Source organism: Salarias fasciatus, chromosome 23 (genome assembly GCF_902148845.1).
Source record: "Salarias fasciatus chromosome 23, fSalaFa1.1, whole genome shotgun sequence".
Taxonomy (NCBI): domain Eukaryota; kingdom Metazoa; phylum Chordata; class Actinopteri; order Blenniiformes; family Blenniidae; genus Salarias; species Salarias fasciatus.
The window spans coordinates 18,371,094-18,384,709 of NC_043766.1; the positions used below are offsets into that span (position 1 = coordinate 18,371,094).

Sequence of the window (13,616 nt, forward strand, 5' to 3'; positions counted from 1 at the left end):
CGCTTTGACTAACAGACTAACCTCGCAGGGTGAAGGAGAAAAGTGGCGGGGACTAATTGGAACCCTCCTCCACTCTTTTGGCAGACCTTTTGTATATGCTGACACGAATTGTTCAGGGAGGTGGGCATGTTTTTCACTGGTAAAATCACGGCTATTTCCAGTGAGTAGCGCTCTGCTGTGTTGGCGAGGAGTTATGACTAAGCCATTATTTGTTTCCTGAGCAGCAGCAGGTTGCCCAATGTGCGAGATGAGAAAATGAGACTTCTGTACTTTGAGCGGGTGTCCTGCCTGCTGCCACCACTATGTAATATCACCTTTCCTTTCACCCCTCTATGTGCGTGCGCACACACACACACACACACACACACACACACACACACACACACACACACACACACACACACATGAAAAGGGATGCATACGTAAGTGTACATATTAGTGTATGCAAAATTGCATGTTGTGAAACCACAGCGAGAAAAGCAAAATGTACTATAATCAAGTCAAAAATGTTCATGGATGACTGAGAGGCACACAGTATGACACACAATCATGTGTACACATAAGAGACTTCAGTCCATATTGCCTGTCATTATTTGGTGTCTTTTGTGGTATTATGTGACTAAGAGCTCTGTACTGCAGACATGAAAGCATCTTCATCTCCTGCTATCATCAGGCGAGGCTCACACGACGCACTATAGGCCCTTTGATCTAAAGTAGGAGCTCTGAACTAAAATACATAGCTGCAAGAAAATACAATTTCACTGTGTTACTCACTGCGCTGAGTATTCATATTATTCATATTATTATTAGTAAAACTGTGTTGCCATTAACTGGAAAAATTAATTCAAAGTTCTGACATGCTGTTGTCAAAACAGATATTATAATGTTGTATTTTCAGCAAAGTCAATTTGTACTGAGCAATTGTCCATATTATTTGGAAAATTACTCACTGTTTTGTCTTCGGTACATGAGTAGTTTACATATTTGCATAAAAATAAGAAAATATCAAAAGTGCGTGAATGTGTAAAAGTCTGTGGGAAGGGACCTTTGAATGGTATCTATAAAACATTTCACTTGTCCTTGCAGTCCCACACACTGTCGGCAGATGAATAAGTCTGTCATTCAGAAGTCATGGGAGGACAGAGGCATCAAAAAGGGTGAGGGGGAGTTGCAGTGGGCCGGAACCACGACAGCTGAAAGTTTTTTATTACAACACCTTGAGAGGTCTGGCTGTCCCTCTACTTTTAATCAGGCAAATCAGTTTGGTCTTAAATCAGTCCGAAATTTAGAGACATTTTACCAAGACAAAAACATGTCTGTTTGTCAAAATAAATCTGTCACATTTATTGCTTCTACATACTGACGTTTCAGCACTTGCTGCTGCAGCAACTTGAGGTGATATTATTTTTGATGTGCCGGCACTCCCCAACATTAGAAAAGGCGACCTGTCACCAGCTTCCTGTCAAATACACTTCCCTTACCTTTAATACTCAATTGGAAAGGTGTAACGGAGTGTTTAAAGCATACAAAAAGCGAAAAGAAAAAAAAAACCCACAAGAAACTCCAAGTAAACTAAAGGGTACAGTGCTTTGAACACGAGCATAGGGTAAGTGCAAATCATGTTGCATGTATTGAGTCCATTTAAATAACTAAATTCATAAACAGAGCCACGTCCCCCGCACACACATATCTACTGTAGATCCCTCTCCCACTCACTCATTCAACACAACTCTCCCTCCTGGGTTGCCAAGGTAGCAGCCACTGTTGCAGTCAGGAGGCTCCCACTCGCAGCTCCCAAGGCCCCGCTTCCACCAGACACACACATAGCCACACACTTGCCCACGTAGAAGCTCAGGGACAAACACACCAAACACACACACACACACACACACACACACACACACACACACACACACACACACACACACACACACACACACACACGTACATACGTAAACCTCCCCCTCATGGTGGCTCCCAGAGCCTTGGGGCCAGTGGACTGCAGCATGCAGTGTGTGTGGGCTGGTTGGCTAGCAGTGCAACTGAAAAATAGAAGGGAAGCTGTCAAACAGAGAAGCCCCTCAAAGTCTTGGATAACCCTGTTACGTCAGCATTGCAGATCTGAACCTGCTGCACCTGTCTGAACTCCTTCTGAGAGTGAAAGAAGTGAACAGCCTTGCCCCTTTTAACGAGTTACAGTACGCTCAGAAGTGGATGGCTTTGGGTGGGGCTTTTCAGCCAACCCCGAGGCGCTTTCAGCCCCTGGATCTGGGGATGGCACAAGGGACAGGTACAACCTCTGTGTTCCCTGTAAAGGGCACTAAGAGTGAAATGAGAGAGGACAGAGGCTGTCTGATGTGAGGGTCACAGGAGGAGCAGTGCAGCTGGGCAAGCTGAGGACGTCCAATTCTGAGTCCACTGCGGGGGATGGTGAGGGGACTGAGCAAGGAGGAGGAGGGGAGAGAAACAGGACATTCCCGGGACCTGGGACTACTGAAACTTTAATGTGTGTCTGCCTGCTTGTGTATGCAGTTCTGAGTCTGGCAGCTCTGTTAATACCTGGCTTTGGAGATGTCAAATCCTTTTTCCATCTCTTTCCCTGTCAGCTTTGTTCACGCTATCTTCATCCTTCAGACCTTTTAAGGTTCAGATAAATGCAGCCTGTATGTGGGATATAAACACTACACAGATCTCCCATGGCACGATTTTAGTAAGGATATGAAAAGAATAAATTGGTTTGAAACAATGCGGAGCAGGACTTTTCTTTTGCTTTCTAGGTATTTTGTATATGGCCTCAGCAACACAAAGCAAGAAATAGGAGCAGAATTTGTTTCAGTCACCTTCAATTTAAAATACTGAAGCTTTCAACTCCGCTGTCAAATGTGCCACCAGTGCATACCTTAATAGCAATGTAATATATTTCTTCTATCTAAAACAGGATGAAAAGGTATAAAACAAAATTACGATTCACAAGTACTGCCTTCTTGTGTCAGTGGCATAATTTCGATTGGAATGACCAAGCACAGGCATTCATCTGTGACAGAAATAATAATTAAAAAAGACTGTTATGTGTAATTTGTTGGGTTTGTTTCACAGCAAATGCATATTGCTGTGCTGTGGTCTCATCAATGGAGTCATCAATCCTTTGGAAACACTTCTGAGTTCTCCTTGGTCCCTTGCCATAAAAATATCATAAGATCATGTAATTGTCATTATCCTGTGTAGCACAATATGTCCACTGGGGCGTTCCAGGCTGGCCGGAGCATCAGAGCTGCAGGAGGGTGAACGTGAAACATTTCTGTATTGTGTGTCTACAGCAATACTTCAATATAACTGGGACAGTTGCTGAATGACTGAGATTGGGTCGGTCTACATTCAGCACCGATTGGCCCCTTGAAGAACATAAGGAACAATTTCATGAATTATTAACTCCTTAACTTATTTGCAATGTGTTAATGTATTATGTTTGTAACGTTTCTCTAGTCAACTATCCAGAGAGGTAAGCCTCAAATACCAACATACAGCATAGATGCGCTGTCAGTCATCAAATACCCAGCTGGGATCACAAACTGGCCAAAGGGGGAAATAGAAGCCACAGACATCAAACAAGAAAACTCCTCAGCATGCAAGGAGAGTTTCACCCCTATCCAACTAGTGAGTGTTAGAGCCACTATCCAAGATGTAACATCTAAAATCCTAGAAGACATCAGGAAGACGAGCCCAAAGCAAAACTTCAAAGTGAATGCCTCAGACAGAGGAAACCTGATGACGAGGATGAGATGCAAGCATGGAGAGACAAGCTCCTACATGTCATGTATCACCGCCAGATAGAGGAAGTGGATGATATCAAGATGCTAGACTGCTGGACTGACAGAAAACATAGAGGCATTAATCAAGGCAACACAAAAACCAGCAGTAAGTTCGAGGGCTATAGAGAGAATGATCCACCGTAGTAGATCAGACCCAAGGTGCAGGGTGACCAATCACAACCAGACATGACGGTGGTTGGCAAAGAGCAGAACAGAGCAACAGACAGATGTGGTACTACCAGCTGACAGCAACAACAGAAAGAAAGAGAGGGTTGAGAAGCACCAGGGCTGAAGGAACAGCTGGAACAGATGGGGAGGGTTAAAGCTGACCTGGTCCCCATAGTAGAAGGAGTACTCGGAGTTACTCCAAACTATGGGAGTAGCTGCAGCAGATCCCAGGAAGGACAACTGAAGCCCCTGTTCACAAGAGTGCAGTCCTAAGAACGGTTAAGACACTGCAGAGAACTCGTGAACTTCCAGACCTCTGGTAGAGGACCCGATGTTGAGATGTGTGTGTGTGTGTGTGTGTGTGTGTGTGTGTGTGTGTGTGTGTGTGTGTGTGTGTGTGTGTGTGTGTGTGTGTGTTTGGATGCTGTCGGACTGAAAGGTGTAAGCTTCAAATGAGTCTACATGCCTACACTATATTAATATAGACATAACTGAATTTACGTGACAGTCAGGCTTTTACGTAGTACTGAACCTGCTGTCTGTCAGAGGTGCTGCAGCTTGAACTAGTCTTCATCTGACATCACAGTCCATTTATTTTTCATGGCCAACATCTGCTTGGCTTGCTACATTGTCACTATGATTTGCATCAGCTCCCCAGATCCAGATTCCATGTATAAAAATGAACACAAAAGGATTCAGTCAGCGTGCTAGACAATATGTGTGTACACACACACACACACACACACACACACACACACATATATATATCTATATATGTATATATATATATATATATATATATACACACATACATACATATATATAAAAAGAGAAAAAGATTATCGCAGAACATTAGAAACAAGAACAGAGGTTTGTCTCTCAAAGAGAAAATGACATTTTTTTTAAGACCTGTCACTGTAGGAAGTTTTGGCCACATTAGGAAACTGATTTTCAAAAGGAAAAACAAACAGATAATCAGATAATGCACTAAACACTAGATGTCTTTAAATTGGTGATGTGAGTTTTAATGTGAAACACACAGGGTGTTGTAGCATTTGACATTTGTTACGCTTTAGGCGTCATTCACTTAGCTGAATAAAGTGAGTGAATGAAAATGAGTTTCAACTCCTCTGTCAATGAGATATTTTCTGTGATCTGTACGACTGGCCCTGATGTTGCAGTCCTGCCAAAAATAGTTACCCCAGAAATATATCACACAACCTGCCTCGCCCCTTACTGATGAAATCAATACTTTTTCCAGTATGAAAAGCCATTTTCTTCCTCGTTCATGTCATTATGAAAACAAATGCATTCATTTCTTCAGCAGCAATGCAACTGATGCAGAAAAATGATCGGGAAAAAAATGATTTTCTGACAATGATCAGTCAATTCCATTTTGGTGTGTGCGTGAGTGTGTGCGTGGTACAGCCTTTCTCTCTCTCACCTTAAAGCGTTGTGTAGTGTTTTGACTTTTTTGTCAGCCAGGGAATATTTGTTATCTTTTCAAATTGACGATTTTTAGCTTCACACTTTTGAAGAAAGAGAAAAAAAAATCATAGAGACAGAGCACTGTGAGTAGAAATATTTATAGTGCTCTCCCACATGCAGCACCTCTGCCTCGAATGCAGCCGGGAATGTACAAAAGCTACTACAGTATACACACCTAATTGAGACAACAGAATAACACTTAAGATATTTTCTCTTTAGGAGTACAGAGACAGACAGGAAATTCACAGGTGGAGGCCTGGGGCTTAAGCGCAAGTGTGTGTGGGCTGCATCTAGGTGCGTGTAAGCTAGCCTTAAATAAAAGATTAACCTGCGTATCCCAGGCGTGTTATGAGAGCGCCAGGCAGAGGTAGCTGTGCAAGCAGGCGGGCATCCAGGAAGGTAGGCATGCAGGCAGGCGTGCGGGGAGCAAGGAAGACAATCAGAGGTGGCTTTTCTACCAGCTGAAGTCAGTCAGGGTGACAGATGGAGCTGAAGTGTCTACGCCTGCCCGCGCTCACCTCAGCCTCACGCCATGCTGGCGTCATTGGAGCTGACAGGCGCAAGTTCACAGGAAGCCGAGGGGACGCTGAGGACCTGTCTGTCTCTCATACCTCTGAGAGGTTCAAGTGCTCACACCTTGTCAGGAAACACTCACAGGTTGGTCAAGATGCCAACACCGGTGGGACACGGAGACGCAAAAAACAAAGCTGTTGAATGTTTGCTTGTGTACATTTATGATCGTCTGACGATAAGAGAGTTTGCATTGGTGAGCTGAAATGTAACAACCCAAAGTTTTGGATATGTACATCAGACAAATTGAATCCATCTGAGGAATATCAATCTTGTAACTTTTAAATATTAAAGCTATTATCTAAATGCATTTAATAGTTAGTCAGTGCATTTATTCAAATTTCGCTCTATAGTCTGTCTGCTCTTCACAATGAATAATGGAATATGGAAGCAGAAGTACCTTATTATTCTTATCATTTTGACTAACATGCAACTACAGAACTTTCTAACTTTCTCTAGGCATCATTTTGAGTTCCACTATGAAAACTCCTGCATTTGACGCTGCTATCTTCTCTATTGTGGCCTGCTGGAGTGTAGGCAGCATCGACAGGGATAGGAAGAGACTCAACAGACTAATCAAGAGAGTGAGCTCTGTCCTGGACTGTCCACTGGACTCCGAAGAGGAGGACGTTAGTCAAACTGACTTCGTCCTCTCAGCCTCTGCATGACACGGTGGGATCTCTGAGCAACTCCTTCAGCAGCAGACTGATACATTCTCGGTGTGAGGAGTGTTACCATCGGTTGTTCATTCCAACTGCGACCAGACTGTATAACACCAGAACTACTTGAACATGTAGTTTGATAATAGAATATATATACTTTTAATAGGGTATATTGTATATCTTGCTTTTTTGTATGTTTCCCTGATGTAGACATCACATTTCCTTGGGATTAATAAAGTAAAGCCTAATAAAATTAAATCAAATCAAATGTAATCTAATCTAATTTTGTCAAATCTAATCTATAGCTTATTTCTCCTGCAATCTTTACTTGTGTAGAAACCCTGATAAAAATGTGTCATAAACATAAGTTTCCTAATCACCTGTTTATGACAGACAAGATGTGAATACATCAACCTGAAAAAGTGGACCCTCTACTCCTCCTAGCCCCTCCCTCTCAAACCTGGCTTACTCTTTTAATGACTTGGATGACTGTGAGTGAGCATGAGGCCTCTTGGCATTTCCTCCTAGAAGGAATCTGTGCTTTGTTTGCCTAAAAGTTTGCACAGGAAAATTGCACCCATGGGAGAGCAAAACAGGCATACACCACAGGGGGAGATGGAGGGAAGGCAGGTTTTATTTATAACTTCTTGCGTTGATGCTAACTCATCAGACAGACCTTGTAGTGAAGAGCAGAGAAGTACCCTAAATGGCTTAGAAGTAATTGAACAAACATTTCTACCTTTCTCAGTGTTCCCATTTAGGGACTGAGCAGGTTTATAGCAATTCTGATTATTTTAAACTCTCTCCAACTGTCTGTTTCGCATGGTACCTTACTGCTGTTTGGTAAATCACACTTAAAGGAAAATCAGCTGGCGAGGGAACATGGTGGTAGTGGTGATTATAATATGTGGTACCCCAGTGTTATTTGTGTACACATGATCCTCCATTATGGTCGTGTATCTGACTCTCAGGCTCCATTTTGTGGCCAATTACAGCGGAGGAGGAAGATAGTCCTAAAGACGAATCATGACGCAGTTGTTACATATTTCAAAGAACTGAAAAGGAAAGGAAGAAGGATATAACAGTTGGCATCTCTGGTTTAAAGTCAAAAATGTGATCTCTGTCTGCCATTCCAGCAGAATTAATCGATTACAGGTAATCTAACTGTGTGATTAAGTTTGTATTTGTCTGTGTGTGTGTTTACTCTCTGCCTATTGCCCGCCTGCTTGCTATCCGGGAACGTCTCAGTGATCTCGACTGCCTGCCTGCCTGCCTGCCTGCCTGGTGCTCTTTAATGAGATTATCAGGAGAAGAGTGTCAGTAAGTAGGATCTAAAATGAAAGCCATTACAGAGCATTATCACAGAGCTACACCACCCCAGCCTCCCCCCCATCCACCCCTCCTCCCTGATCCATCTGCTGTATGGCCACCCACACAGCCACTACGCCCAGATTACAGCCATGATTAGCACCGCAAAGTGCTGCTTAATTTAAACACCTCTGGAGAACATGTGGCACTTTGCTGCATTGCTGAGTTGCTGCGCTTGAACACACACAGAGGACAAAGATCCGCTTCTCCTTGCAGACATCGAACACAATGATTCCTTTCAACACCTAAACTGGGTGGGCTATTAGTGTTAGTGGATGTTAGTGTGTAAACTTCTTTTTAACTTCGCTCATATGTGTCTGTATCTGTAACAGTCCTCACAGCTACTTCTTCTTCTTCAACCTCTGTTCTTGCAGTGTGTGAACAAAGATGTCTGTTTTCATTACTAATTTTCAAATCTCTAAATCGGGATTTTGGAATTAAAGGCAAAGAAGGAAGCCCCCCTCCTGATGGCGAAATGAGTTATTTCTGGATCTGAATCCTGGTTGCATCAGGAGGAGCGTCTGGTGGGAAAACTAGTGAAAGTCTGCAAGTGTGAGTAGACTGACCTGTGACCACTGACTTTAATAAAGCTTTGAATGGTGAACAATTTTACAGTTTTCTAAAAATTCAGGAAATACATTTCATTTAATTTACAGAGAACAGCAGTTCACTTTCAGGAACTGGGATTTCCATTTCCCACCGACAGTCCCAACACATGTTTGTTAGATTAACTGGCAAATTTAAACTAGCTGTTGCGTATGTTCCTCTTTGATTGTCTGTTCACCTATATAAGCTATTTGACGGACTGGAAATTCCACCTTTACCTTTCACCCGCTGTCTCAACACGCTTGAAATAACTCATCACACGTTAACTAAACACACCATTCAGGCAACATTTTGCAGACCCACTGTGTACTATCGAAGCTAAGCAGTGGCTTAGTTGCTGAAAGTTTAGATTTCGAGAAGCACAACCACCAACATGTCAGCGTGACACAAAAAAAACTGTGTTGTGTACCTGTGATTTTGTCGCGAACCAGCTTGCAGGACTCGATCTCGCCGATGCTGCCGAACAGGCTGCGGAACTCCTCCTGGGTCATGTTCTGGGGCAGGTAGTTAACAATGAGGTTTGTCTTGCTGTCGTCATTTGTAGGGCCAGTCTGCATGGGCGAGGGGCAACCACGGTTGTTGGAGGTAGGCCCATTGGCAGTGTTGCCTCCTCCACTGGGCCCGTTTGTCACTGGAGCCTCCATATTACTGATGATCTGGAGAGGGATGAATAGCAGGAGCAGAGGGAGAGGAGCCATGGATAGGACATACTATTAAAACGGAAGAGGTGCTTATTTCTAAAATATCTGTTACTCAATCCATTTCTGTCATATCAATTCAGCTCAGCAGTCTGACTATAGTCTTATCGGAAGGTTCTGCATATAGCACTGTAATGTGAAAAATGAAGCAGACGTGCTGCTTTTTAGACAAGCAAACATTAATCCACACAAAACAGAGCCTCCAGATGAAGTAGAAACTACATTTAATACTTAAACATAGCAAAAACTACATTTAATTTTTTCAAGGTGACTAGAAAGGTCAAAAGATTTTACAGTAAAATCCTCAGTCTCAGAAGCAATCGTTACACCCCCCCCCCCCCCCCACCCCCCCCCCCCCCACCCCCCCCCACACACACAATTAGACAAAAAGTTTCATATCTATTACATGGCTGTTTCCCATCTTCAGAGTCTGACTTGGGAAAATTCACAACCTCTCTTCAATGCATAATATTTTCAGGTAAGAAGACCTGACAAAGTACAGTCGTGACAAGTTTGGGATGTCATATTAATTTATTGAGATTCAAATGTGACCAGCAGGTTGAATTCTCTACTGTACTTTGAACGGCACCAACTTCTTTATACCCTCTAGTACATGAAGGTACATTTTGGACACTCTCTGTCTTTGACATCTCTTACTGCATGTCTAATAACCCCATTTTTTTATTTTTCATGAAAATGATAAGACTATCAACATTAGTAGTTTGAGTGGTGAAAATGTGTCAAAAGCAGAGGAAGATAACGCACTGAAAAAACAATACTCTGTTGTTAAAGCTGGCGTTAAATGCACTCAATTGGGTACAATTGAGGTACACAGGTAAAGGTACTGTTCATTAAAAGGAAAAGACTGGTGTCTTAATGCATTTTCACTTGACTATATTTTACTTAAATCAAATATCTACAGTCAAATAAACATTTCTGATATTAAAGTATAGAAATTTCCCACAATGGAAACAAATATAGATATAATGCAGACATTTCTGCAATAAAATTAACTTCATAGCAACAAAAATACTTCAAAAGTTCAAATACTAACTGAAAATGTGCTTTACTGTTGATTTAAAAGATGTTAAGTAGATAATATGGTGTGAATTGTAATTTATTATCATGAAAATAAATACCAGAAAAAACAGAGAAAGTTTCTAACAGAACAAAGACCCTAAAATACTAATTAATTATTGCAACATCACGATTTGTCATCTCTTACATTCACACATGGCAAACTTGTAACATCTGTTCATTTTATAAGTTTTTTTTTGTTTGTTACTCATTCTTGATGGCGAGATCAAATGTTTGCTTGTTGAAACGGCCTAAAAACAACATTTTTCATCGGATGTACTTAGTTTTTCAAATGGCTGCATATCTTAAAGTTTGGATCAAAACACCATGTAATGAAACCACTGAAAGGTCGTTCACTACTGACTTTGAATTGATAGTGATGCAGTTTATAAAAGCATATCACTGATTTAGCAGGTACTCATTTAATAGAGACTGCATGGCTGCTTGTGACCAGACACACACAGGTACCAGATACACACAGAATTGGTGAGAAAACAAACATAAAATACATTAAAACATAAAGTCATGCAATATCAACATTTGAAAAGAACATTACTGAGCCTCAAAAAGAGTCACAAACTCAACATAAAGTGAATACGCTGAGCACATTACAGTCAACATTTCTCAACACGGAGCAGTACATGAAAAGTGAGACAGAGAGGACAAACAGCTACATATTTATAATGATGCTGAATAGTTTCCTGATTGCTGCTGAGGTTTGTGGGAGGGGGCAACAACAAGGGCAGCCCTTCATCTGACAGTCTGGCTGCTGATGCTGCTGCTGTGACAGAGAGGTTTGCATTTTCATATGTGGATTTGCAGAGCATCTCAGGATCAAAGCGTTCAAAGAGCAACAGTAAGCTTGGTGCAAATGTGAGAAAAACAGGAGGAAAAAAAAAGGTGAGAAAGAGTGACGGTGTAAGGAGGAGGTAGGTTGCACTTTATTCAGTGCAATTGCCGCATGTAAGTGAACCTCATTTCCCAACAAAAGCAGTGTAGTGCTGTCAGTGGTGTGCGGACGCAACAAAGGGAAGCTAATGTGCATTAATAAATAAATAATGGGAAAATAAAAAAGAAGAAAAAAAGGTGAAGAACCTGTTGACCTAGTTGATATTACTGGTGTGATACTGCGTGTAGGTATTTCACTGCTTTACAGCCAGGGAGCGAAACTCAAGTTGATTCCTCATTGAGAGACACTGGAATAGGACCTGTGAAAAAGGTCTTTGTTCACATGCACTTGAGCAGCTCCTTTTATTTTCCAGCAAAAGCACAGCGGTGACCTAACACGATGAAACTAAAATTAAGATGCAAATATTATTTAATCTGGCTCAATCAAATTTTTAAAGCCATCACTCAGATCTTTCCTTTTCCCTGTTCAGCCATTCAGCTTTTAGTCTATTTTTAACTATTCTAAAGTACACACAGACAGACTGCACTTGGAAGCAGGGCCGATTTCAGCAAAGCAGAAACAGCAAAAGAGTCATATTTTCACTCTATTTCTGGATTATCAAAAGACTGGACCTGTGTTCTACTAATATAGCTCAAAGCAGAATTTAAAAATTTCCCAGTTTGGACAGAAATAGTTTGCAAAACAATTTTAGACGTTTTCAATGCTCGTGCTCCTTGTCTTTAATCGTTTCACTTTTGTTTTAAAAGACTATAGAAATCAAACAGCAGCCAAATAAATAACTCTTTAACCACAAAACAATCCTAATAATGTATTTTTATAACACCATTACGTTTAGTGTTTTCATTAAATTAAGGTACCTGAACTGGAATTATCACCTACACATGGTTGTGAGAAATTTTACACCCTTGAATAAATAAATAGATTCAGAACGTTTTCTGGTTTATAAGCAATAAGCAAGTAAATGTTTTAATGAAAACGTCTGCAACCATATGGATAAATTCCTGTTGGATCATCCAACTTACACAAAATTGTGTTCATATGTGGGTAGTAGACAACATTTTGTCCCTGACATCAAAAGAACATCTAAAATGATACTAACATCTGCACTTTTGTCGCATTCTCCTGCAGATAACAGCAGAGGAGGAGCACTGAAAAATATCAGTCTTGGCTCTGCTTCCATCCCCTTATATGTTTTACACACACACACACACACACACACACACACACACACACACACACTGAGGAACACACTTTTCATGCATTCACAGTCTATGTCATCTGCAGTGAGTAGAGGAGCAACATAGTCAAAGGCACGCACAATCACACATACAGCGAGAGAACAATGGCTCAAGCCCACAGCAGAAAACAAACAGACAGGGAGATGTCTAAAAGCTCTCAAGATGAGAGCTGAATGCAAATTGTTCTTTTGACAGTATCCTTCCCTGCTCACTCACCACTCCACCACAACAGAGATACCGAGACAGACCAAGAAAGACGGGGGGAAGAGAGAGGATTGAGAGCATGCAGGAAGGAGAGAATAGTATCTTGCCATAACAGAGTTGATCGGAGAGGGCCTTATTAAATCTGTTTACATTCCCCGCTGGGCTCCATTCTGTCAGAGAGACTTTCAACTCCATGGGACATTTTCTGAGGAGTTTTTACACCAAAATGGCTGCCTCTAATTAACAGGGACCTGCCGAGTCCCAGTGGCCAATTATCTCCCTCTCCTTGTCCCTACCCACCAGCATTTGTGCTGCTCAGCGGTCCACTTCATGTTGGTTGTGAGCACTCTGCCTGTCCCTTCTCTCCCGCTGTGGAGCCCGGCACTAAAGACAGAGCTCACTGCATGTCCTGCTGACTGGGTACAACACACAGCACTCTCGCAGGCTCTCAGCCTCGAGATGCAGCTCCTCTCACTCACTCAGTCAAAATATTGTTTGTGTGTAGGCGGCAGGAGACAGCACAGGGCTTTGAGCTATAAAGTATTACATGAGCGCTGTTGTTGGAAACATATGAGAGACAAATAACAGCTGTGGCTTGGATAAAAGATGAGAGAGAGAGAGAGAGAGAGAGTGAGAGAGAGAGAGAGAGAGAGAGAGAGAGCGAGAGAGAGAGAGAGAAATACTCATACCTGGTGGTCATTCTTGAAATTGGCTTTTTAAGAATGGTGAATGCGATTGACTCAAAAAATGACTGCAGTTAGTGAAGTTGGAGCTATTGAGCAAAGTGCACGTGTGAAACCTGTTGCTCAATTATTTAG

The 13,616-nt window shown here is 41.9% G+C and overlaps 1 protein-coding gene across 8 annotated transcripts in view; it reads right to left on the reverse strand.

Annotated features, from left to right (window-relative positions):
• elavl4 (ELAV like neuron-specific RNA binding protein 4) overlaps positions 1–13,616 on the reverse strand; it is an 89,324-nt gene that overhangs the window by 40,410 nt on the left and 35,298 nt on the right. For all 8 annotated transcript variants that reach the window (XM_030083454.1, XM_030083459.1, XM_030083455.1 and 5 more), the window contains one exon: positions 9,081–9,327. In XM_030083454.1, coding sequence (XP_029939314.1) covers positions 9,081–9,327 — 247 coding nt within the window. The remainder of the gene's footprint in view (positions 1–9,080; positions 9,328–13,616) is intronic.